At 46.6% G+C, this 23,184-nt stretch overlaps 1 protein-coding gene across 1 annotated transcript in view; it reads right to left on the bottom strand.

Annotated features, from left to right (window-relative positions):
- Window positions 1-4,017: 4,017 nt before the first annotated feature.
- Window positions 4,018-23,184, bottom strand: part of RABEP1 (rabaptin, RAB GTPase binding effector protein 1) — a 49,800-nt gene continuing 30,633 nt past the window's right edge. The window contains exons 8-17 of the mRNA XM_056865430.1: window positions 22,269-22,733; window positions 20,554-20,658; window positions 20,020-20,136; window positions 16,821-16,919; window positions 13,526-13,666; window positions 11,329-11,518; window positions 10,322-10,377; window positions 7,432-7,530; window positions 5,705-5,821; window positions 4,018-4,167 (exon numbers count right to left, since the gene is read on the bottom strand). Coding sequence (XP_056721408.1) covers window positions 4,066-4,167; window positions 5,705-5,821; window positions 7,432-7,530; window positions 10,322-10,377; window positions 11,329-11,518; window positions 13,526-13,666; window positions 16,821-16,919; window positions 20,020-20,136; window positions 20,554-20,658; window positions 22,269-22,733 — 1,491 coding nt within the window. The 3' untranslated portion in view covers window positions 4,018-4,065. The remainder of the gene's footprint in view (window positions 4,168-5,704; window positions 5,822-7,431; window positions 7,531-10,321; window positions 10,378-11,328; window positions 11,519-13,525; window positions 13,667-16,820; window positions 16,920-20,019; window positions 20,137-20,553; window positions 20,659-22,268; window positions 22,734-23,184) is intronic.

Below are 23,184 nucleotides of genomic sequence, written 5' to 3'. Positions count from 1 at the left end.
GAAGGGGTGACCAAGGCAAAGGAGTGACCTTTTCTTATTTATAAGTGGTTTTGCCGCCCCACTCGTTGAGAGGTGTTTTGTATAAAAATCACATGTTGAATAAATGGTTTTTGATAAGTGCTTTGGTCAGTTGAGGGTGAGGCGCTCTGCCTCCGTGCAGGCAGCAGTGTGGGGGAAGATGGACACAGGTTTGGCATCAGCTCCTTGTTCATTACTTGTGTGTCTGTAGCCTTGTTTTGATTTAGGCTGTCCCCTGAGATGCCCGGCCCTCATCTGCTCCCTGTTGCTGGCACAGGTACTTTGAAAAGCAGGGGGTGCGCTTGGTTCTATAGCCAATAGGCAGGTATCTGGCCCATTCCATCCCGCCAGTTTCTCTTCCTGTGTGAGCAAAGTTACTAGAGAGAGTAGCTGTTGCTGCTGTTCACTGATAAGGTGAGGGGGGAAGTCTTGAGTATGGCTCCTGTCATCTCCCTCCCCCCAAATGTATCAACAAGGAGAGTTGGTTTTTCTCTCCCGCTTTTCTCTACTTTAAGGATTCTCAAGGTGGCTTACAATCACCTTCCCTTCCCCACAACAGGCACTTTGTGAGGTAGGTGAGGCTAAGAGAGTTTGGCGAGAACTGTGATGGCCCCAAGGTCACCCAGCAGGCTTCATGTGGAGGAGTGGGGAATCAAACCCGGTTCTCCAGATCACAGTCCGCCCCTCTTAACCACCACACCAAGCTGCCAGAAGACGAAACCCAGCACAACTGATCAGGCAGACAAGATCTGAAACCTCGGCACTAACTCTCTCCCCTCGCCTGTGATTCTTATAGAAATGCATAAGGCTCTTGCAGTGAAAAAATGCAGACAACAGGAAGGAGAAGAACTACATACCTGTCATTAGATTATTATTTTTCCTCCTTTAATTTGGAACACTTTCTTAAGGATACACCTCCAATACAGTTAACGAATGGTTACATTTTTGAATTCAGTAGACAGGAGAGTTCTACACCCACAATTTCACAGGATAACCAGTGGCTCGGCTCATTGGAATGCAGTATTGATTCCAAACACTTTAGTTTTGGAATGTAACAGGCGAACTGATTTTTAAATTATTATTTTTTGGGGGGGCAGGTCCCCAAACAAATCCTAAAGGGACTATAATTATAGGTGGATTTCCTTTCTCCCCTCCAAAGAAGATATAGGCAGCCCACGATTTTATGCCACTGAAGTTAAAGGAGGGGGGTGTTACAGTTAACCGTTAGCAATAACACGGTCACAGACATGCTGTAAGAGTTTTCTTTTTTTGCACGTATTGACTGTACAAAGTATACAGAACAGAGTTAAAAACTTGCAGGCTTTCCCCTCTCCTACATTCGGCACGCAGGCCCACCATTCTTGATCAGGAAGGGCCGCTGTGTTTTTACCTTCGTTGCAATAGTTACAGTCTGAGGGAGCAGTCGAAGCCTTTTTTTTTTTTACATTGGTAGATGCTGAGAATTACCGAGATGAGAGGGACGTCACCTCTCCTCCCCCCGCTTTTTTATGTAAAAAAAGCTTTTTTTCTGGAAGCATGACTCAAGTCCATAATTAAAAGAAGACCATGTTACACTTTGAGGATTACCATGATGCCAGAGACTACATAGAATATTCCCCTTTTGGAGTAGCTGTGAATGTTCTTCAGCCTGTGTAGCTAACAATTAGTCTAGGATTCTAGGCTCTTGAATTTGTTATGTTGTTAGGCTCCGTTACCAGAATACAGACCCCCCCCCCCCAAGTCTTTCAATCTAGCTCTGCTGCTCTATTTCCCCCTCTCAATCCCTTAGCCTGTGCTTGGGGTTTCAGGTTAGAATGAACAAACATTTAGGTACTAAGCAGTAACCGGAGTCTTCAACACCACAGCAGTCATTCCAGTATTCATAAACTCTGGTTGGTCCTCACACTATTCTGTATGGCCAGTTCCCTACTGAAGAAACTTAGCCACCAGTGATTAAATAAAGCGGGCATTTCACTATAAGAGGGACACAGGAGTTGCTACACCCACCCTTTGCTCATCCTGAAATTCAATGATTTAGCAGTGCTGAAGTGTCAAAAAGAAGATGGTGTGGGGACAAAAGTTGGCCTCCGATGCATTCAACAACTGGAAATCCCCCCTCCCAGTAATTGAGGGTTCAAAAGAAACTTGAAGCAATAGGCTAGAGTAATTTCATAATTTTCCAATCCTAATGTGAGTGAACTACACAAGCGTTCTTCACAACTATAGGTTTCCTGACCTTGTTATTTTAATTTTATAGTTCCTTCCACTATCAACTATAAAAGGAGTGTGGATTCCAGCAACCTAATTCATTCTGTAGCGATTACTTGCAGTTATGAGGGGGTTATACTAGGTTGAATGCAAGAGAGAAACTCTTGCCAAAGACACAAGGGGCGGGGGGGAAGGCCCACCTAGAGAACTTCCCCTGTAGAAAAGCCAATGTCTGGCCCAAGGAGATCCAGCTAGATCGAGGCCCCTTGCAAAACGTGAGGGTACAAAGATGGTTCTCCTGTTTACATTAATAAGACATACAAAGTGGAATTTAGCTCAACAGTTGCTTGGGCAAAGATCCAATGCTCCTCGACATGATTTAACGAGGGAGGCCCCACGCGCTACACTGCACTCATTTCAGCCTTCAGGAAATCAGGTTCATGGATGCATGGCTGGGCTTTGGGATGCAGGGAAAGGAGATGGCAAAATGTCAGGCAATGTTTCGACGGCTGCAGCTCCCTCTTTGTAAAACGCCAACCATCCACATTGCACAGCTGCTGTTCAGCTAGTTCTGGGAGGACGACAGGAATGCAACAGGCACTGGTCAAGGGCCAAGGCCACCCACCCTTTCTTTCATGCCAGTCTCATTAAAAAAAAAAAAAATCCTATAGAATCACCGGCTTTCACTGGGGCATGGGATTGTGGGGTCAATAATGTGCCTCCCACGGGCTGGGGTAAATGGAAACACTTTAAATTCAACCCCACATGTGACTAGAAAGAGGACTGCGCTGTGGGCAAGAGGCCAGACAGCTTGGCTAGGACAGGAGTCTCCGGCTACTGGCTCTGGAAGGAAGGTGCCGTTTGCCAAAAACTGGTCTATGATTTTTTTTTAAGTGTGCATTTTCTGTTTTACAAAAAAGCAGGTCTTAGGAAGACATTCCTCTGATCTGCCGCTGGTTTCTATTTATGGATTTGGTTCTCTTGGCAATCTGCACCCTTTTCCTCGGTTCTACAGTACTTTCAACGGCAACTGCACTTTTCCAAATAACAACAGTGACAATGTACCAGGTACAAAACAAGCACTGAGCTAGAGAACCCAACCTATGTACAGTGCCCCGCAAATAAATTCATATTTTAATATAAAATATCCATACAGCATACTATATTCCCATTCTCCCTGTTTGCCATCTTGCTAAATACTGTGTGACCGATCCTTGGTGTGTGTGTGGAGGGGTGGGGTGGGATGGAGAGGAAAGGAGAATTCAGCAGCTTCGCTCAAAAACATTTTAAGGGGACAGAGGGGAAACAGGGTCTCTGGCAGCTACTTCCATCACAGTAATTTTTTGTATTGGGCAGGGGAAAGAAGAAGAGAGAAAGAGAAGTGTGTTCGGTTAAGGAAAGGGGAAGGACAGGGTGGGATGGAGAGGAGAGCAGACTTCAGCAGCTTCGCTCAAAAATATTTTAAGGGGACGGAGGGAAACAGGGTCTCCGGCAGCTACTTCCATCACAGTCCTTTTTTTATTGGGCAGAGGGAAGAAGAGGAGAGAAAGGTTAAGGAAAGGGGAAGGATAGGGTGATTTCTTAGAAAGATCCGACCTTGCTAAAGACTGACATCCATCCCCCAGTGACCTGCGCACGTCTGTCTGATAATTTCTTGCCCCCAAGCTAAACCTTTTCCTTTCCAGAAACAAAGCCTGGGCCACAGATCCCTCCTCAGTGTCCTCTTCCACTCTTTCAGTTAGAGTTAAATAATAATTAATGTTTTGCTATAAAGATGAGGTTGTTTTAAAAAAAAAAACACCCAAAAAATGCAGCCTTAGAGCCCCGCTCTTGAGGGTGTCATGTTTCGGGCAGTTGATTAATGTCTGTCAGTTTTGTGTCATTCAGGATCACTCGGATTCTCTCCAGGGAATCTGCTTGCCGGATCCGTTCCAACTGGACCTACATAGAAACAAGCAACGAGGAAGGAGAATGAGCGCCAGCCTGCATACGCCCAACCAGAAGGAGCTTTCAGAACTACATTCACAAGAACTGGGAATGGGCTATGCTCTTCAGGGAAACCTAGCTCAACCCACAAGATCTTGTCTGTTGGGCTGTGGACTTGAAAAATTGCTAAACCCACTAAATAAAGCTACAGTTGATTAATGTGTAGGAGAAATTTAATGAACTGATGCAAATTTTAAACTGGAAGGGGCTAAGAAGAAGAGTTGGTTTTTATGTGCCGACTTTCTCTACCACTTAGGGGAGACTCAAACCGGCTTACAATCACCTTCCCTTCCCCTCCCCACAACAGACACCCTGTGAGGTAGGTGGGGCTGAGAAAGTGTGACTAGCCCCAAGTCACCAAGCAGGCTTCATGTGTAGGAGTGGGGAAACATATCCAGCTCACCAGATTAGCCTCCGCCACTCATGTGGAGGAGTGGGGAATCAAACCCGGTTCTCCAGATCAGACTCCACCGCTCCAAACCACCACTCATAACCACTACACCACGCTCTTCAAGGTCTTTGCTTCTGAAAGCTCAAGTGGTAGCTTTATTAGAGCGTAAACTATTTCACACTTCCTCCAATAGATTCAAAAGATCCTTTTGGTAATTGGAACATTCATTTAAATGCAATCCATTAATGCAGATATTTAAGCTTCTGTCTATCTGATTTTTATTCAGACCCGTGGGAGGGGACTAGGGAGAGAAAATCCTGGGGACTCATGGATCTGGGCAAGTTACATGATTTGTTTTGGTATGTTTGGAGTCTTTTGTGCATGGCTGCTTCCCTCACCGTCACTCCTCCAACGACTTCAGTCAGTTGTGTTGATTATGCATGCCGTTTCGAACTATCAGAGGTCACCTCGCTCTCCCCCTGCATTTCCCCGCATTTTCAGAGACCTGTTTTATCTCAAATTCAGACTCAGCTTCATGTGTGTAAGAAACTGTCTCCACTGGCCAGAATGCAAGTTTAGAAACATGTAACAAGAGGACTTCATTAATCTAAAAGTTTTATCCCCTCAATGTAGGCCTCAAGTTTCTCACGTCTTACAATCAGCACGACAAATCAGGTGCCTCTAGGAAGCCCACAAACAAGATGACTGCAGCAGCATCCTGCCTGTGTTCCACGGCACCTAATGTACTGTCGAGAATAGGTGTGCATCATGACTAGTATTCATTTTGAATAGTAGCCATGGATAGCCCTCTCCTCCATGAACATGCCCACTCCCCTCTTAAAGCCATCCAAGTTGTTCACACACACCCTTAAAGCCTTCCAAGTTGGCCATCGGCATTACCCTGGGAGTGTAAGAAAGGGCCACGAAAGCCGAGCACTGACCAATCCCTTTCTGCCTTCCCTCTCATGACCTGCCTTTCACAAAATCAGCATGGCTGTGATTCTACGCGATCTAAACCGGTGCATCCACCACCATCTCCATGGACCAGGAGCCCTGCTGCTGAAGCCCATCTTGGCAATTGCACTGACAAGGGTCCCTTACCTGAAGGGTTTGAGAAAGCTTCACGAAGTCTCTCTGCACTTGTTCGCTGACATCCAGCTCTGTCTGCAGCCGCTGAGCTTTGTTCTTATCTTCAAACATCAGCTGCTCCAGGTTAGCCTAGATGGGAAAAGGGAGTCTTGATCATGCATCAGATGGGGCTCCCAACTGCACTGCAACATGGTTTTGATGGTCAAAGCATTGCAGTAATTGACCACTGCAGGCAGAAATAACTTGGTTCTCTCAGACATGGATACCCCTCAGTTTTGACTGCTAGTTGATGCCACAAACCTTGCCTTCACTCATTTCTCCAGGTCCATAACACTATTTCACACAGCTCCTTACATATGGTGGCCATAAAGGTGCGTATTACCAAAACAGCCTAGAACAGAAGACCAAGTGTTCATCTGGACCCACGTGTCGTTTCCAATACTAGATAGACAAATGCTTCCTGAAACTCCATAAGCAGGGCATGGAAACAGTAATTTCTTTTCCTATTGTTCCCCCGCCCAACGTTTACTATTGTTTGTGTTAATAGAGAACTTGGAGAAAACAATGTCTAGTTTACAAAGAGAAGGAAAATCTAAGTGATGAACTGAAGTAACCTGAGAACACGCCGAGTACTGCCTTCTGTCCAAAGAAGGTATTTCCTGATCTTTTGGGGTTCAGTAATACTTGGATCTATTGTTCAGCTTACTGGCTTGATAAAGTACAGCATGGCCAGAGTTTGTTCTCTCTCTCTTTTTAAGAAGGAGAGTTGGTTTTTATATGCTGACTTTCTCTACCTTTTTAAAGAAGAATCAAACTGGCTTACAAGCACCTTCCTCTCCCCACAGCAGACACCTCGTGAGGTAGGTGAGGCTGAGAGAGCTCGAAGAGAGCTGTGACTAGCCCAAGGTCACCCATCTGGCTTCATGTGTAGGAGTGGGGAAACCAACCCGCTTCACCAGATTAGACTCCGCCACTCTTAACCACTACACCACGCCCCTTTCCTCATAGGGAAGGTGCTCCAACCCCTTGATCATTCTGGTTGTCTTTTTTCACCTGTACAAAATCTATTGAGATGGGCCAACAACCAGAACTCTACATACGATTCCAAGTACAGCCTCACCATAAAGGTACTGTGGCAGCAGCTGTTTTATTTTCAATCCCTTTAAGTGCAACATGAACCACACCCACCTCTTTTTTTTTTAACTGCTCCAGCAAACTTAAGTTAACATTTTCAGCGTGGTGTAGTGGTTAAGAGCGATGGTTTGGAGCAGTGGACTCTGATCTGGAGAACCAGGTTTGATTCCCTGCACCTCCTCATGAGCAGCGGAGGCTAATCTGATGAACTGGATCCCCCCCACTCCTACACACGAAGCTAGCTGGGTGACCATGGGCAAGTTACAGTTCTGTTAAGAGCTCACTCAGCCCCACCTACCTCACAGGGTGTCTGTTGTGGGGAGGGGAAGGGGATTGTCAGCCAGTTTGATTCTCCTTAAAAAAGATAGAGAAAGTCGGCATATAAAAACCAACTCTTCATCATTTAGCGATAACCTGTGGATCTCTTTCCCCAGATAACCAGAGCCATTGCAGACCTCATCATGACATATGTAAATTCTGGATTATTAGCGTCAGTGTGCTCCGCTTGACACTCACAGTGAATCTACCCTGCCATTTTGAGGCAATCCTTCTGGGATGCATTAGACTCCACCATCCTGAATACTTTGGCATCATGACTAGCTTACCTTTGCAGCAATTTCCTTCTTCAACTGCTCTTCAAGTTGATTTCTCCTTTCTTGCAACCTTTCCAGTTGTTGCATCTTTTCCTGCAAGGTGGACTCCAACTGTGCAATCCAGGAGAAAGAAGGAGACTGAATGGGGCTCAAACCCTGCACCATTAACCATGTATACTCCACCCTTCTTTTGCCTCCCTAAAAACTAGAAGGGGCTGTCTGAAAAATAAACACCTTGCCCTCAGCAGCACATTTAGGTCGTTTGTGCATGGGAGTTTTACCTGGGACTCGAAGTCCAGAAGCGTGAGTCCCCGCCCCTTGAAAACGCTGCTTAGTAATTGGCTGTAGTGCCTACTGTGAGAAAACTGTCCAGTTTGCCCACCCTGGCAGAAACCCAAGGGCCATGTTAAAAAGCATTTCACAAAAAGGAGCTCTTTTAAAGGAAAAGAATGGGGGTGGGGGGAGAAAACCCAAGCATCGTTTTAAAACCCATCTCTTTTTGACAAATCTACTCAGAACTACGGCTGGGAGACAAAAAAATCAGGAAGCATTTGAGTCCCTGCCCCTTGAAACACTGCTTTGTAACTGGCTGTAGTGCTTTACTGTAAAAAAAGTCACCCTCCCCACCTCCCCTGTCCCGTGCTTTGGCTTATGCATGGAGAAGCAGACGACATGACTCGGGCTGATCTCAGGAGAAATCGAAGAATCGGGATTTAACAGCCACGGGAAGACCCTGGATTTGCGAGGGCTGGCCATGAGGTCATCTCTGAGGGACGGAAAACTCATGCACAACTCCAAGGAACAACCGAGTCAGTTCGGGGAAGAATATGAGTCCAAGTACCCATGCGTAAAGGACCTTGGTCACCACCATACATGCCCTAGTAACTTCAAGATTAGACTACTGCAACACACTCTGGGTGGGGCTGCCTTGAAGGACTGTCTGGAAACTTCGACTGATGCAACACACAGTGGTTTGAATCGTAACAGGAATCTATTGCAGTGAAGGCCCTGACCTGGATGGCCCAGGCTAGTCCAATCTTGTCAGATTTCTGAAGCTAAGCAGGGTCAGCCTTGGTTAGTACTTGGATGGGAGACCACCAAAGAAGTCCAGAGTTGCTATGCAGATGCAGGCAGTGGCAAACCGCCTCTGTTCATCTCTTGCCTTGAAAACCTTACAGGATCGCCATAACTCAGCTGCGACTTGACAGCACTTTACATACGTTTTACTGTGAAAATCCTGTGTTGTATTGGTTGCCCAGACTTCTAATTGGGTTCCAGGTCAAAACTAGCCTTTAAAATCTTAAACACTTTGAGCTCCAAATACCTGAAAGACGATCCCCACCCATATGAACTGCCTGGGACTGGAGGTTTGTTAGAAGGTCTCTACTGCAAGAGTCTGCATGGTTTCACTGTGAAGCTGGCAGGGATCCATGGGAGAGGATGCTCAGTTACCACCCCAACTCACTCCCTTCCTCTCTCTCTCTCTCAGGAAATAAGTATTGTATCTCCCAGCCTTCCACTGCAATTTAAAACAACATGATAGTTTAGGAAGGCCGTTGGGATTATTTGGCCATTTTACTGTACTGCCCTGAGACGTTCAGATTTTTTGACGCCTCCACACATGTCACAGGAACGGCAGTTTCTACTAATGTATATGGCTTTATGCCCAAACCTGGATAGCCCCAGGCTAGCCTGATCTCGTCAGATCTCAGACGCTAGGCAGGGTCGACCCTGGCTAGAACTTGGATGGGAGACCTCCAAAGAATGCCTGGGGCATGACATGGGGGCTGGCAAAGGCAAACCACCTCTGAACATCTCTTGCCTTGAGCACCTCACCAGGGGTTGCCATAAATCAGCTGTAACTGCAAGAAACAACGGCTTTACAGGGTGTGAGGTACTGTCTTGCATTTCTTTCGGTTTCGCCAGTACAAGCGGCTAAGGTCTGGCACGAAGGCTCTTGACATGAGTCAGGCCTCTGCCGGGATGTTCTCACTCCCAGTGATTCCCTCCCCCACGTAGAGACTGGAGACTCAATCCAGTGATTTCCTCCCCCCGTGTCCTTGACTGCTAACAAGCAACTGCTAACGAGCAAGCCCAAGTCTATGTTTTGATGTCTGCTTCGCCTTCCTGCTTTAGACGCTGTTATCAATTCCTTTCCCAAAGCACTGGGCTGGGCACCTGCACTGTAGACATGTTTATAACCATGCAATATTCTCTAAGTAATCACTTGCAGCTTTGCCTCTGCGAGGGCCTGGCTGAACCCGTTGCTTCTTCAATAAAGTTTACCTGCTTCTGACCTGATCGTCTGAGCGAGTGGCTTTTTGGGAATAGCCCAGGGTGGCTGGAGAGCCTCACACAGGGTTTATATTGATGTGATGGTTTACGTTTGATGGAGGTTTTTATTTGATGTTCTCCATTCTCAATGTTAGCCACCTTTAGTGCTCCTTGGGAACAGAGAGGTGGGATAAAATTTTCTAAACATAACTATGCTTTACTGAAAAGCATAAGGCCAGAAACAGGAACTGTTCCCCAGTATCTCCTTCCTCTTATCCCTTTAAATCATTAGTCATATACAGAATTGTGCTTATGAAAGAGTCCTTACAGTGCCCCCCCCCCACAAAAAAACCAAAACAACACACAGAGCCTGCTGAGGAATACAATTGCATTCCACAGTTCTATGCAGGTATGGCTTGGAGAGTCCTTCTTTGCCAGATGGCTTCTAGAAGTCACAGCAACTGGGGATTTTCCTTTTAACTTCTGCTCCTCAAGTTTCCCTCTCACTCTTGACTACAGGATGCTAAGTGGCTGAGGACCTTGCTGCATGATGTGCTGGTGGACAGAGACACTCATCTTCCCCACACCATGCCAAGCAGCACTTAAAGCATCCAAACCAAATCCTCACCTGTTCCTTTTCCGCTTTTATCCTCTCCAGGTCTGCTTTTAGACTGGAAGCAGCAGCTGCAAGAGAGGAGGAAGACATCTAGGCTATTATGGTTTTTGGATTTTAACATCCCTTTCTTGGAAAACAGGCCTCATGCAGCTGCACAGAGGCAGATGTCACAGAACAAGCGGTTATTCATCCAAACATATACATCCTTCAAGGTCCCGAGTGCTCATGAGAAAGAGAAACCCCTATCAGCTTTGCGTCATCTAACAGTGCCATCCTAAGCGCTGAAGTCAATGGGCTTAGAAGGGTACAACTCGGCTCAGAACAGCACTGTAATATTCCTTATCTTCAAAACAGGAACCAGGGGCTGAGTGTAAGCTGCTTGCCCAAGATCACTAAGCAAGTCTCCAGGATTTTCCCACTTCGGGCACAATACACTGTTTACAGGATGAGCTCTTGGTCATAAGTACTAAATTCTGTACACTGGGGCTGCTTCAACATGTCCACCTAATCAGCCAATTTTTTAGCTGCAGGCTTCTAGCATCTTAAAGACGTAAGAACTATTTCAAATAGGATTGGAGTCAGACTAAACCGGCCATTTCTAAATGGGATTGGAGTCAGACTAAACCAGTCCCCACTGCAGACCACTCGTTTGCATCGTTCCCCAGGGGCAGCACTTTGTGGAGACCAGTGGGCTGCTGTGGAAGGGGGGAGGGGAAGGCAGGAAAGTCCCATTCTGTTGATGGAAAATTTAGCCTGGATCCAAGCGCTTCCAGAAAGCATATCAAGGTTTTGTTAGAATGCTACTTTCAGTTTGGCAAAGCTAACGATGTCTTACTGCATGGGGCTGTTGTAAGAGTTATCAAGGCGAACACTTAAAAAGCACCGTATCTATTCTAAGCAGGATGGCAGTGACTGCCAGCAACTAGGATGCGTTCATTATCCACAGGTCTCCACCTTAAGTTTCTTGGCCAGTGCTGTGTAAGCTGGTCCTCCAATGGGCCCCACTCACCCCTTCTCACCTATTTCCTCTTTGCAGTTCTCTATTTCTAGCTGCAGCGTCTCTTCTATGTTCTCTTTGAAGCATTGCTCGGCTTGAATCTGTTCTTTCAGGAACAGGATTTCGGCCTTCAGTTTTTCTTCGAGGTGATCTGCTGCTGTCCGTACGCTAATGATGTCTTCACGGTATTTGAGGACCAGTTCCCGGAGTTCCTGAAAGGAAGATTGACAAGAGGATTTAAAACAAGCCACGCACTCACACACCCTATTTCAAGTCATGCCACTGGGCCATCCATCTCAAAATCGTCTATTGGGACTGGCGCCACCTCTCCAGTCTCGGGCTCTACAGAGGACTCTTTCTCAGTACCTCAAACTGGAGCTGCACTGGACTGAACCTCAGACCTTTTGAATGCAAAACAGGCACTTCTCCACGGAGCTACAATCACTGAGTCCCCCCAGCACACACTGACCCAGCTCAGCATCCTATGTTTGTGTGTGTGTAGTGCCGTCAAGTCTCTTCCAACTCATGGCGAACCTATGAATCAATGCCCTCCAAAACATCCCATCCTTAACAGTCTTGCTCAGGTCTTGCAAATGGAGGTCCGTGGCTTCCTTTATAGAGTCAACCCATCTCCTGTTGGTACTTCCTTTTTTCCTGCTGCCTTCCACTTTTCCTAGCATGATTGTCTTTTCCAGTGACTCTTGTCTTCTCATAATGTGACCAAAGTACGATAGCCTCAGTTTAGTCCTTTCAGCTTCTAGGGACAGTTCAGGGTTGATTTGGTGTTTTTTTTTTTTTTGTCAGTCTATGGTATCCGTAACACTCTCTTCCAACACCACATTTCAAAGGAATCTACTTGCTTCTTGTCAGCTTTCTTCATTGTCCAGCTTTCACACCCATACATAGTAATAGGGATCCTACACATTACACAAAATGTACCCACTTTGGTCCTATTAAAAAGCAGGTTTTAGTGCATCTTTCCCTTCTTCTGCCAGTTTGAAATAGTATGTATTGCATTTACACCCCCCTACAGGGGTGAAAACATCACCACACTGCTTAAACGTACACTGTGTCCTAGATCTAAAGAATTCAGTGCCATTTGAAGATGAGAAGAAAATAAGAGAAATACAAAGTCCAATATGAATTGAGGTCATGGCAATTGCCCAGCACCATTTTCCAAATCAGAATCGCTCCCACCCAGCTGTTTTAAGAGACAGTAGTCTAATAGTGACATGTGACCCCCATCTGCGGATACCTAAACCCGCAGATCAGGACCACATCGATGCTAAACAGCTTTTTCTGCAAGCTTGGGGTACTGCCCAGGTTTGTAGAAAAACCTGAAAAGTTAAAAAATTACATTAGGGGTTTAAATTCCCCCTGATTTTTAAAAAATCATGCGCAGACAGCGCACTTAACTAGTTGAACTGGTGGCGGCTGCCACAGCAGAATATCAAAACAGAGCTTATATGTAACAACTGAGATCAAGCGTACATGTAAGGCAGAGTTTACACAAATCTACATCTTCCCCAACCTTTGTTTCCCGTTTCAGTTAACAAGGGTCCATTATCACAGTCATCAGAGTGGAACAGAATCTTTCCTACGGTTATAAGTTTGTATTGAACAGGCGGGGGAAGCGCATACTGTCACAACTCTGATTCAGAGAATTATAAGCTGATTAAAAAGGAGGCAAACGTCTCTGGGTAAATTATTTTAAACATGCCCCCAAACTAAGGACAAAACGGGGAAAACAGATAGAGACTGGGTTGGGGTTGCACTTCTTGGCAATCTGCATCTCAACAATTGAGATAAAAATTAGTATTCTTAAGTGCACGCACGCACACACGAGCACTTAAGACTTGAAGCAAGCATGCACACTTTTATCAAGACCAACAAGCTGTGACAGGTGCATTGCACTGAGCTTTCTTGTCAAGGACTCCTTCGAGTTAATGACACATAGAACTATTTAGCCCCGTGGTGCAGAGTGGTAAGCTGCAGTACTGCAGTCAAAAGCTCTGCTCACGACCTGAATTCGATCCCGATGGAAGTCAGTTTCAGGTAGCCGGCTCCAGGTTGACTCAGCCTTCCATCCTTCCGAGGTCGGTCAAATGAGTACCCGGCTTGCTGGGGGTAAAGGGAAGATGACCAGGGAAGGCACTGGCAAACCACCCCATAAACACAGTCTGCCTGTGATCCAATGCTTTCACAGGGAAAAACCCTACCTCGCTGGATTCCGGAAGAATGAAGTCTTCGGCCTGTTGCAAAGAGATATGCAGGCGATGTTTTCCTTGAAGGCTTTCGTTGTCTTTCTGGAGCCTCATCAACTCCTCGGAGACACGTTCCCTCGACTGCATCAGGACCGCCTCCAGGGAAGAAACAAAGATGTAAAAACTACAGTTGTGAATGTACCACCTCTGATCTGGTCATTTCATTCTCAGCATTTTTGAAATTTGCAAATAATAAAGCATTTACTGTATGAATTGCAACTGGGGGGGGCGGGGGGGATCAACATGGGCAACGCCCTTCTCCTGTGTCCCATTTTGCAAAAGCTTCCTCCCATGATCCAGATTAAGGACATGGGGAAACTCACTTCAAGCACTATTTAGGCATGAGGGGAAGCTACACCCCCCAAACACGATCTTAACGAACAGCTTCTGCAATGCCTTACAAAGCAGACAATTAAAACAAAAACAATTAACAGCATATCCAAAGAGGTAATGAGCCCCACCCCCAATCAATAAAAGTCAACTAAATTTAACCAATTTAACCAAGAGCCCTGTGGTGCAGAGTGGTAAGCTGCAGTACTGCAGTCAAACCTCTGCTCACGACCTGAGTTCAATCCCGATGGAAGCTGGTTTCAGATAACTGGCTCAAAGTTGCCTCAGCCTTCCATCCTTCCGAGGTCGGTAAAACAAGTACCCACCTTGCGGGGGGTAAAGTGTAGACAACTGGGGAAGGCACTGGCAAACCACCCTGTAAACATAGTCTGCCTAGTAAACGTCGGGATGTGACGTCACCCCATGGGTCAGGAAGCACCGGGTCATTCCTGACCCATGGGGTGACATCACATCCCAACGTATACTAGGCAGACTTTGTTTACGGGGTAGTTTGCCAGTGCCTTCCCCAGTCATCTTCCCTTTACCCCCAGCAAGCCGGGTACTCATTTTACCGACCTCGGAAGGATGGAAGGATGAGTCAACCTGGAGCCGGCTACCAGAAACCAACTTCCATTGGGATCGAACTCAGGTCGTGAGCGGAGCTTGGACTGCAGTACTGCAGCTTACCACTCTGCGCCACAACCTTTACCTTTTCAAATTTAACCAAAGGACTGCACAAACAAAAGAAGCTTTCAACCAGTACTTAAAGTTAGAGGTGCCACTTGAGCTATTGTGGAGGTGGCGAGTTCTGCAGAGACGGAACCATCTTTCATGCCCAGTCACTGGACCTCCAAGGGACTCTGCCGGTTACCTTAACTGATGAGCAGGCTCACGTGGTCCTTTTAATACCCTGGCCATACTCCAAGTTGGGCTTTGAAAGGCAATAAGCCAGCAATTGCAATTGTACTTGGAAGTGAATGGGCAGCCAGCGGCAGTCTTTCAATACTGGTGAGATGGGGTCGTAATAACTGGTGCCACTCAGCCATCTTGCTGCACAATCTGCGCCTACCGAGGCTTCCGAACAGTCTTTGAAGAGCTCCCACATATAGCCCATTGCAGTAGTCCAGTTTAGGTGACATCAGAGATGAAATGAATGCATCTCGATCATGTTTATCGCCCAACTGCTGCAGCTACGGCAGCTGCCCACCGAGCAAAATGACCACAAGCCGGAAAGGAGATACAGAACCCACAACTGACTAGACCGAATAGACTGGCAATGTCGACATCCCCAATTTAACAGGCAGCATTTGACTAGAAATTACAGAATGAAGGATATCTGCGGTCCGCTTGGCAAGCAAGATGGAGAACTTGGGTGTTTCAAGGTCGGATGTCTCCCTCAAATAACTTTGCCTTTTTATAGCTTTAGCAAGTTTGACAGTAAAAGTTTTTTTTTTAAATCTACTGCAGAAGACACGATTTAATGACTCCTACTGGCATAATTCCAAGGGCATCTGACTACATGATGCAAAGGAACTCAAAAGTGCGCAGCCCTAGGAAAACAGTGTGTGGAATTCAAGAAAGAAACCAAAACACAGTTCTCTTTAGGGTTTATGCTAGACATCTGACTTCTGGAAGGCAGATCTATAGGGTTAAAAAGCTGGCAAACACAATCCAGAGGCTTTTTTAGGCTGCTATAAACTCCAGACCATGGACCCCCTCCTTCCATTATTTGCTGATATTTTCCCTTTTTAATTTATCCTCTGACGGAATACGTTTATTCCCTTATACTTCCCTAAGGTTTCCCGCCATTGTCATTTTGTGCTGCTTATGATTTGAGGGCATGTTATAGTTTTAATTGTAAATGGTGGTTTGATTTTAATTATGGTGAACCTGGTTGTGAGCCGCTCTGAGCCTGACCTGTTCAAGAAAGGGCGGCATAAAAGTCCAATAAATAAATAAACAAACAAACAAAATGTGAGCGGCTGAGTGAGTATTCAGGGCCCACTAGGCAAGCTGGATGCGAAATCCTAGCTGTGATCCAGCCATTGGTTGGTCCCGCTTCAAATAAAATGCAACTGCCCCAGAGCGGCCACCTGAGGCTCCCGACACACAGTTTCCACACCCAGCAGTTCTACAGTCATCACCAAGAGCCTTCGGGCCCCAAAAGTATCATCCTAAATTTGTATCCCAAATTTGGCACCTTCAGCCCGTGACTGAGCAACCTCTCTCATCGTTCTACTAACTCCATATGAAAGGCAGAAACAGAGACCAGCTTTCTGCCTCCCCTCTTCTTTTAGGGGAGGGGCTGTGGCTCAGGGGTAGAGCATCTGCTTGGCATGCAGAAGGTCCCAGGTTCAATCCCCGGCATCGCTAGTTAAAGGAAGTAGGCAAGTGGGTGATGTGAAGGACCTCTGCCTGAGACCCTGGAGGTGCCGTGGCCCGTCTGACCATACTGACTCTTATGGACCAAGGGTCTGATTCAGCAGAAGGCAGTTTCATGTGTTCATGTATTCAAACATGGCCTGGGGAGGGGGGTGCTGGATCCCTCGGTGTCCCTCAGACCACGGGGCAGCTTTCAATCATGCTACTTTCCCCCTTGTTTCTGCACCACCCGCCATCCTCCCCTCTTTTTCCCTTGGCTGCTCCCTTTCCACAGGCACAAACTTCTGCTCCACCAACCCCACCTACCATTGGCTAAACAGAGGGAACAAGGGAATGGATGCACAACCAGCTCAATGTACTATAACCTCCTCCTTAGTGTTCTCCCACACTCAGTTAGGGACGTGCTTCTATGTTACTAGCCTGGAATAACTGCTCACCTGGCCTAAGTGAAGGCTAAATGGATAAATAACAAGGCTGTTAAGACGAATGAGGTCACGATACCATTGAAATACACATATTTTAAAAAGCACCTCTTTACCATTTGGTCCTGGACATCTCTCTTAGCCTGAGAAAATGCCTGCTGCAGTTCACCAAGTAAAGTCTCAGACTCCTGAGCTCTTGCAATAAGTGAAGAGATCTATAAAAAAAAACAAATCAGCACCATTACAAATGCAAATGGGTTTCAAAAGTCAAAATCGTCTTATTAAATCACAGCCTTTGATTCGAGAGAAAGCAACCCTATATTTATCGGAATCCAACCATCCTTATTTTGTTCTCTCGTGAACTACCTTCCTCTCTCGAGCCTTCACGGAAAGGGGGATCTCTTTTCTACCAACTATCTAGGGACCAGACAGTGACAATGAACACTGATGGTAACTGCAGTTGAGGCTCAAACTGTTTTTAAAAGGTAAAGGTCCCCTGTGCAAGCACCGGGTCATTCCTGACCCATGGGGTGACGTCACATCCCGACATTTACTAGGCAGACTTTGTTTTATGGGGTGGTTTGCCAGTGCCTTCCCCAGTCGTCTTCCCTTGACCCCAGCAAGCGGGGTACTCATTTTACCGACCTTGGAAGGATGGAAGGCTGAGTCAACCTGGAGCTGGCTACCTGAAACCGACTTCCATCGTGATCAAACTCAGGTTGTGAGCAGAGCTTGGACTGCAGTACTGCAGCTTACCACTCCGCGCCACGGGGCTCCTTCAAACTGTTTTACCAGGTTGATAATTGCACACACATTTTATATGGGAAACATATACAGCCCAGTGAAACAACTTGTAGACAATCTAACCAGATGTTTGTATAATTGGAAATACACTATACAACCTATATACATGCCTGGTCTGATATATAATTGTCTGTATATGTTCATATATCTGTAAATATGTGTGTATGTTTTAAATGGGCAACTGACCACTGAGGAAGGCCAAATAGGCTAAAATGCGTCTGGCATGTGGTTACAACCTTGTGTGTGTTAAGTGCCATCAAGTCATTTCCGACTCATGGATGACCCTATGAATCAACGTCCTCCAAAGTGTTCTATCCTTAACAGCCTTGCTCAGATCTTGCAAACTGGGGGCCGTGGCTTCCTTTATAGAGTCAACAACCTTAGGAAATGCCATTGTGCTGTTTTAACAATTTTTTAAACATAACTTTTATCTTGACATAGCGCCTATATAAATTATATTTTCACTATCTATTTATTTTAGTTAAACGAAAGCACTTGAGGAAGACCCAACAAGAGATGGATTCACTCAATAAAGGAAGCCACAGCCTTCAATTTGAAAGATCTGAGCAAGGCTGTCAAAGATAGGACATTTTGGAGGACTTTCATTCATAGGGTCGGCATGAGTCGGAAGCGACTTGATGGCACTTAACACACACAAAGCACTACAGCACCAGTTGAAGACAGTCATGCTCACCCACGAGAACATAGCCTAAGAAGAGCTCTGCGGGATCAGACCAGCGGCCCACCTAACCCAGAAGCCTGTTCCACATGATGGCTAACCAGTTACCCAGGAGGGCTGCTAATAGATCACAGGAAGCAAAGCCTTCCCGTTCTGTGTGGAAAGCTGTAGAACCCCTGCGTCTGTGGATGGTTGCAGTCTTTTTTGGCAACTTGTCCACTCTTAACGATTTCTCGTTGCGTAGCGCCTGGCAAATTTCTGCACAATCCACGAATTTGCTGAATTACAGCTTGAAAACCAGCATGATATCAAAATCTTTATCATGCTGGTTTTCAAGCCGTGTTTCAGCAATTTCTTGGATTCTGCAGACGTTTGCCAGGTGCTATGCAACGAGAAATCATTTATCACGCTGGTTTTCAAGCATTCAATGATAAACTGAATGCTTGACAAGCAGCATGATAAAAATTTCATATATAAAGGGTGATACTTGAAAGCTATGAATTTTTTTATCGTGCTGGTTTTCAAGCTGTATTTCAGCAAATTCTTGGATTCTGCGGAAGTTTGTCAGGCGCTACGCAATGAGATATTGTTAAGAGTGGACAAGTTGCTCAAAAAGACTACAACCATCCACAAACACAGGAGTTCTACAGTGGACAGATCCACAGGGTATGAACTGGGCAGCAGAGGACAGGGCTGGCAATAACGGGTATAAATTATGAGTGGAAAGGTACCAGCTAGACATTAGGGAAATTTTTTTTTACAGTAAGAGTAGTTCAGCAGTGGGATTGGCTGCCTAGGGAGGTGGTGAGCTCCCCCTCACTGGTGGTCTTCAAGCAGCAGCTGCACAAGTGCTTGTCAGGGACTCTCTAGGCCAGTGGTCGGCAAACCGCGGCTCATGAGCCGCATGCGGCTCTTTGGCGATTTGAGTGCGGCTCTGCCCCCTCACTCATCGGCATCTCATCCAGGGCGGCACCAACGGGTCTGTCTCTCTCCCCAGTGGCCCTTGGAGCCAGAAGGAAAGGGGAGAGTCCGACCGCCGATCTAGAGAGGCAAATCCAAGGCAAAACCTCCCATGCATAAATGCTCTCCTGTCCTATCCCAGATGACGGGGAAAAACCCAACCGGCGTAGCTTTGCCCGTCCTTACGTCTTTGCGATAGGAAAACTTCACGAGGCGAATGTCTCCTTCCTACCGTAGAAGGGGAACCCTGCCCGGGACCGATCTCCCCAGCAGCCCCGCTCGGGAAGAATCCGGACAGGCCCGTCCCCCTTCACGCCTCCCGCCACCGTGGAGACGCAGCCCGGCCCTGGCTTTTGCCGGGAACCGTTTTGTGTGGCGACTGTTTGCCGCTAGTTTTTTTTTTTAATCTCCCTCCTCTTCCTGTGCGGAAAAGGGCACATGGGTTTGTTTTGAAGTAGCGGCGTGGCCCTGACCCCTCGCTTCCAGTGCTAGACTCGGCAGTCTTTGGGTGCCTGAAACACCCCCCCTTAAGTTTAAGAAATTTGGCTCTCAAAAGAAATCTCAATTGTTGTACTGTTGATATTTGGCTCTGTTGACTAATGAGTTTGCCAACCACTGCTCTAGGCTGATCCTGCATTGAGCAGGGGGGTTGGACTAGATGGCCTGTTACGGCCCCTTCCAACTCTATTTTCTATTCTAATTCTCCAAGAGTCGGGAGGTGGTAAGCTCCAAGTATGATTTAAAAGTTATTTATGCTTTGCTGTCTCATTTGGCTCTAGTGCAAAAATAACCAAGGGTCCAAGTCTATAACAAGCTCATGCCCGACCATCACTCTCAAATGAAGATTTTCCTTCCCTGCAGCTTTTCTGCACCTGACTTTCCGATTCCTCGGTGCTTTGCTTCATGTGCTCCTCCAGCTCCTGTTTCTCCCGCATTGTTTTTTCTAGCTGATCATTGGCCTGTCTCAGCATCATCTGAAGCTTCTTCACCTGTGGTTAGGATGAGAACGCAACATAAATATCCTTTCTGCTATATAAATATAAAAAGATGATACTTGAAAGCTATGAAAGCATCCGGAATGTAGAGCTCAGCATACAAAAACACCATGAATTAATGATTAATTACACTTGTGCAGTTTTAAGGGAAGTCTGGCAGAAGCCAATGTCCTCTGGAGAAGACCACCTTTTCCAACACCACCAATGTAGTAAGTTTCACTTTTGTTTTTCCCTCCAGGTATCACTTAGTCCGAGGGGTGGTCAGCTTCACTTGAGGGGTGGTGGTCAGCTTCATTTGACAATAACTAGCTTGCAATCCAATATTTATGGCTGAACCATAAACACTTCTCATTCACTATCAACTTTAAATCCATGGAATTCTGCAAAAAAAGATGACCGGTCTGTACTCACCTGATCCCTCATCTCAGCCTCCTGAATCTGGATTCCTTGCAATTGCTTCTCATAATTGGAGCACATGTCACAGCGCCTGCCCAGCTTGTTACCCGCATTTTGTACCTAGAGGACATAAAAAGCCATCACTTGCCAGGGGAAACTGCAAAACTTTACAAAGGAATGTGGCCATGGCTATAGGGAGAGAGGGTCAAACCACATGAGACCTGAAAGTTCCTGGAAGGAAAGTCTCCTTTTAGGGAAGGAGAGCGGTTCCTCAGTGGAAAAGGCATCCTCGGGAGGTGGTAAGCTCTCCTTCCCTGGAGGCTATATGGCCATCTGTCAGCAATGCTGATTCTCTGACCCTAGGCAGATCATGAGAGGGAGGGCATCTTGGCCATCTCCTGGGCAGGGAGTAGGGGTCACTGGGGGTGTGGGGGGAGGTAGTTGTGAATTTCCTTCATTGTACAGAGGGTTGGACTAGATGACCTTGGTGGCCCCTTCCAACTCTATGATTCTAAATGGAGCTCCAGTGATTTCTTCAAAATTCAATTATCAGGTACATGGGGATTCAGTTTGGATTGGGGGGGGTTAAGCTCTACCCCCCACAGTGTTTTTTCCCCAACCTGGAACATCCCTTGGGAGCCACTATTGGTCCCATTAGCAAAATATACAGGTACTGATATACCTGCATGTTTGTCCCCAATGGGGCTGTTTCAGGGTGTAAAAACCGTGTGTGTGTTTTGGGGGAGGGCACTATGATCCTGATCTGGAGAGAGTCCCCACATGCCTGGTAACAATGTTTTGAATGATGCTGAGAGGTCTATTCACAGAACTCCCAGTACCTCATCTGGTTTGGCCTTCAAGCTGAGAATTCTGGTTAGGGCAAAGCATCTGTCTGAGCATGCAGGCGGACTTTCTGTGGCAGCAAAGGGTTAACGTGACTGATCTAAGTTGGTGGAATCAAACTCTTTGTCCCTGTATGTTTTATAATGTAAATCCACTTGGATTTGAATGTGGTAGGTTCAGGGCATTATTAAGTGTAAGGATGTGTTGCTGGCAACCAAGATCAAGTTAATTAATGCCATAGTATTCCCTATTACTATGTACGGGTGTGAAAGCTGAAGAAAGTTGAGAGGAAGAAAGTAGATTCCTTTGAAATGTGGTGTTGGAGGCGAGTTTTACAGATACCGTGGACCGCCAAAAAGACAAATCAGCGGGTTCTAGATCAAATCAGGCCTAGAAGCTAAAATTACTGAACTGAGGCTATTGTATTTTGGTCACATTATGAGAAGACAAGACTCACTGGAAAAGACAATCATGCTAGGAAAAGTGGAAGGCAGCAGGAAAACTTGACATGAGATAGATTGACTCAAACAAGGAAGCCACAGCCCTCCGTTTGCAAGACCTGAGCAAAGCTGTTAACGGTAGGACATTTTGGGGGACACTGATTGATAAGGACGCCATGACTTGGAAGCGACTTGACGGCACTTAACACCCACACACACACAAATTTGGAGCAGGTTAGAAAAAACCTGGCTTGTCCAGCAAAGTAAGGAGAGGAAGGCCAACAAGAAACAGTGTGAAGCTTCCTACTCTGGAGAGATGCAAAAGAAAGAGATTGAAACGATAAGGCACAGAGCATTTAAAGAGGCACCCTTCTGGCAATTCCCATGACCTATTCCTCCACGGCAGAGATCCTCCGGTGGGGTGAAGGCAGGAGACGCAAAGCTTACCTCTTTCTGAAGGAGATTCCACTCAGTTTCACTAACTAAGCGGTAACCGCTGGGGGAGACGTAAGCGCTTTCCACGCTCTGCGTAATGCTGGAGAGAAGGGAGGCCGTCTCTTCCTGCTCTGGCGTCATCGCTTTGATTGCTTTCTCCTGGTCTTTGGTTAACATAAACCCGCTGGGCATTTGCAGAGAACCCAGGGAGGCCGTGTCAAAGTTCTCCGACATGGAGTCCGCTCCAACCAGGGGTCCAAAGTCAGATTCGTCGAGGTTCCCGGCGGATTTGGCTTTGTTGTTGTAGCCCAGGGTTTTGGATTGCAAGGACCCCGACACCCCCAAGCTGTCCGTGGACTGTGCCCTTCGCAGACCGTCTTTGAACATGTCGTTGTCTGACTTGAGGGATTCTCCTGAGGACAGCAGCACATCGGTGTCGAGCGAGTGGACTGAGCCGTGAGTGCTGTTTACATGCTCCTTTAAAAAGACAAACACACTCTGAGGCGCTGGGTAAGACTGTGGACATACAAACTTGCTCTGGATATAGTCACACCAAGGTTCGCCCACTCCATCAGCAGCTCTAAAAGCCACCTTGTAAACTTTTGGTGAAGAACGCAAGATATGTTGTCCCTAATCTTTTCCCCCTTCCCTTTCCCCAGCGTGGTGTAGTGGTTAGGAGTGGCAGTTTGGAGCGGGGGACTCTAATCTGGAGAGCCGGGTTTGATTCCCCACTCCTCCACATGAGCAGAGGACGCCCATCTGGTGAACCAGGTTGGTTCCCCCACTCCTCCACATGCAGCCAGCTGGGTGACCTTGGGCTAGTCACAGTTCTCTTAGAGTTCTCTCAGCCCCACCTACCTCACAGGGTGTCTGTTGCGGGAGGGGAAGGAAGGCGATTGTAAGCCGGTTTGATTCTCCCTAAGTGGTA

This window comes from Euleptes europaea, chromosome 19 (genome assembly GCF_029931775.1).
Source record: "Euleptes europaea isolate rEulEur1 chromosome 19, rEulEur1.hap1, whole genome shotgun sequence".
NCBI lineage: Eukaryota > Metazoa > Chordata > Lepidosauria > Squamata > Sphaerodactylidae > Euleptes > Euleptes europaea.
Note: the sequence above shows the minus strand (reverse complement) of the source record. Positions and strands in the feature narration are given on the sequence as shown.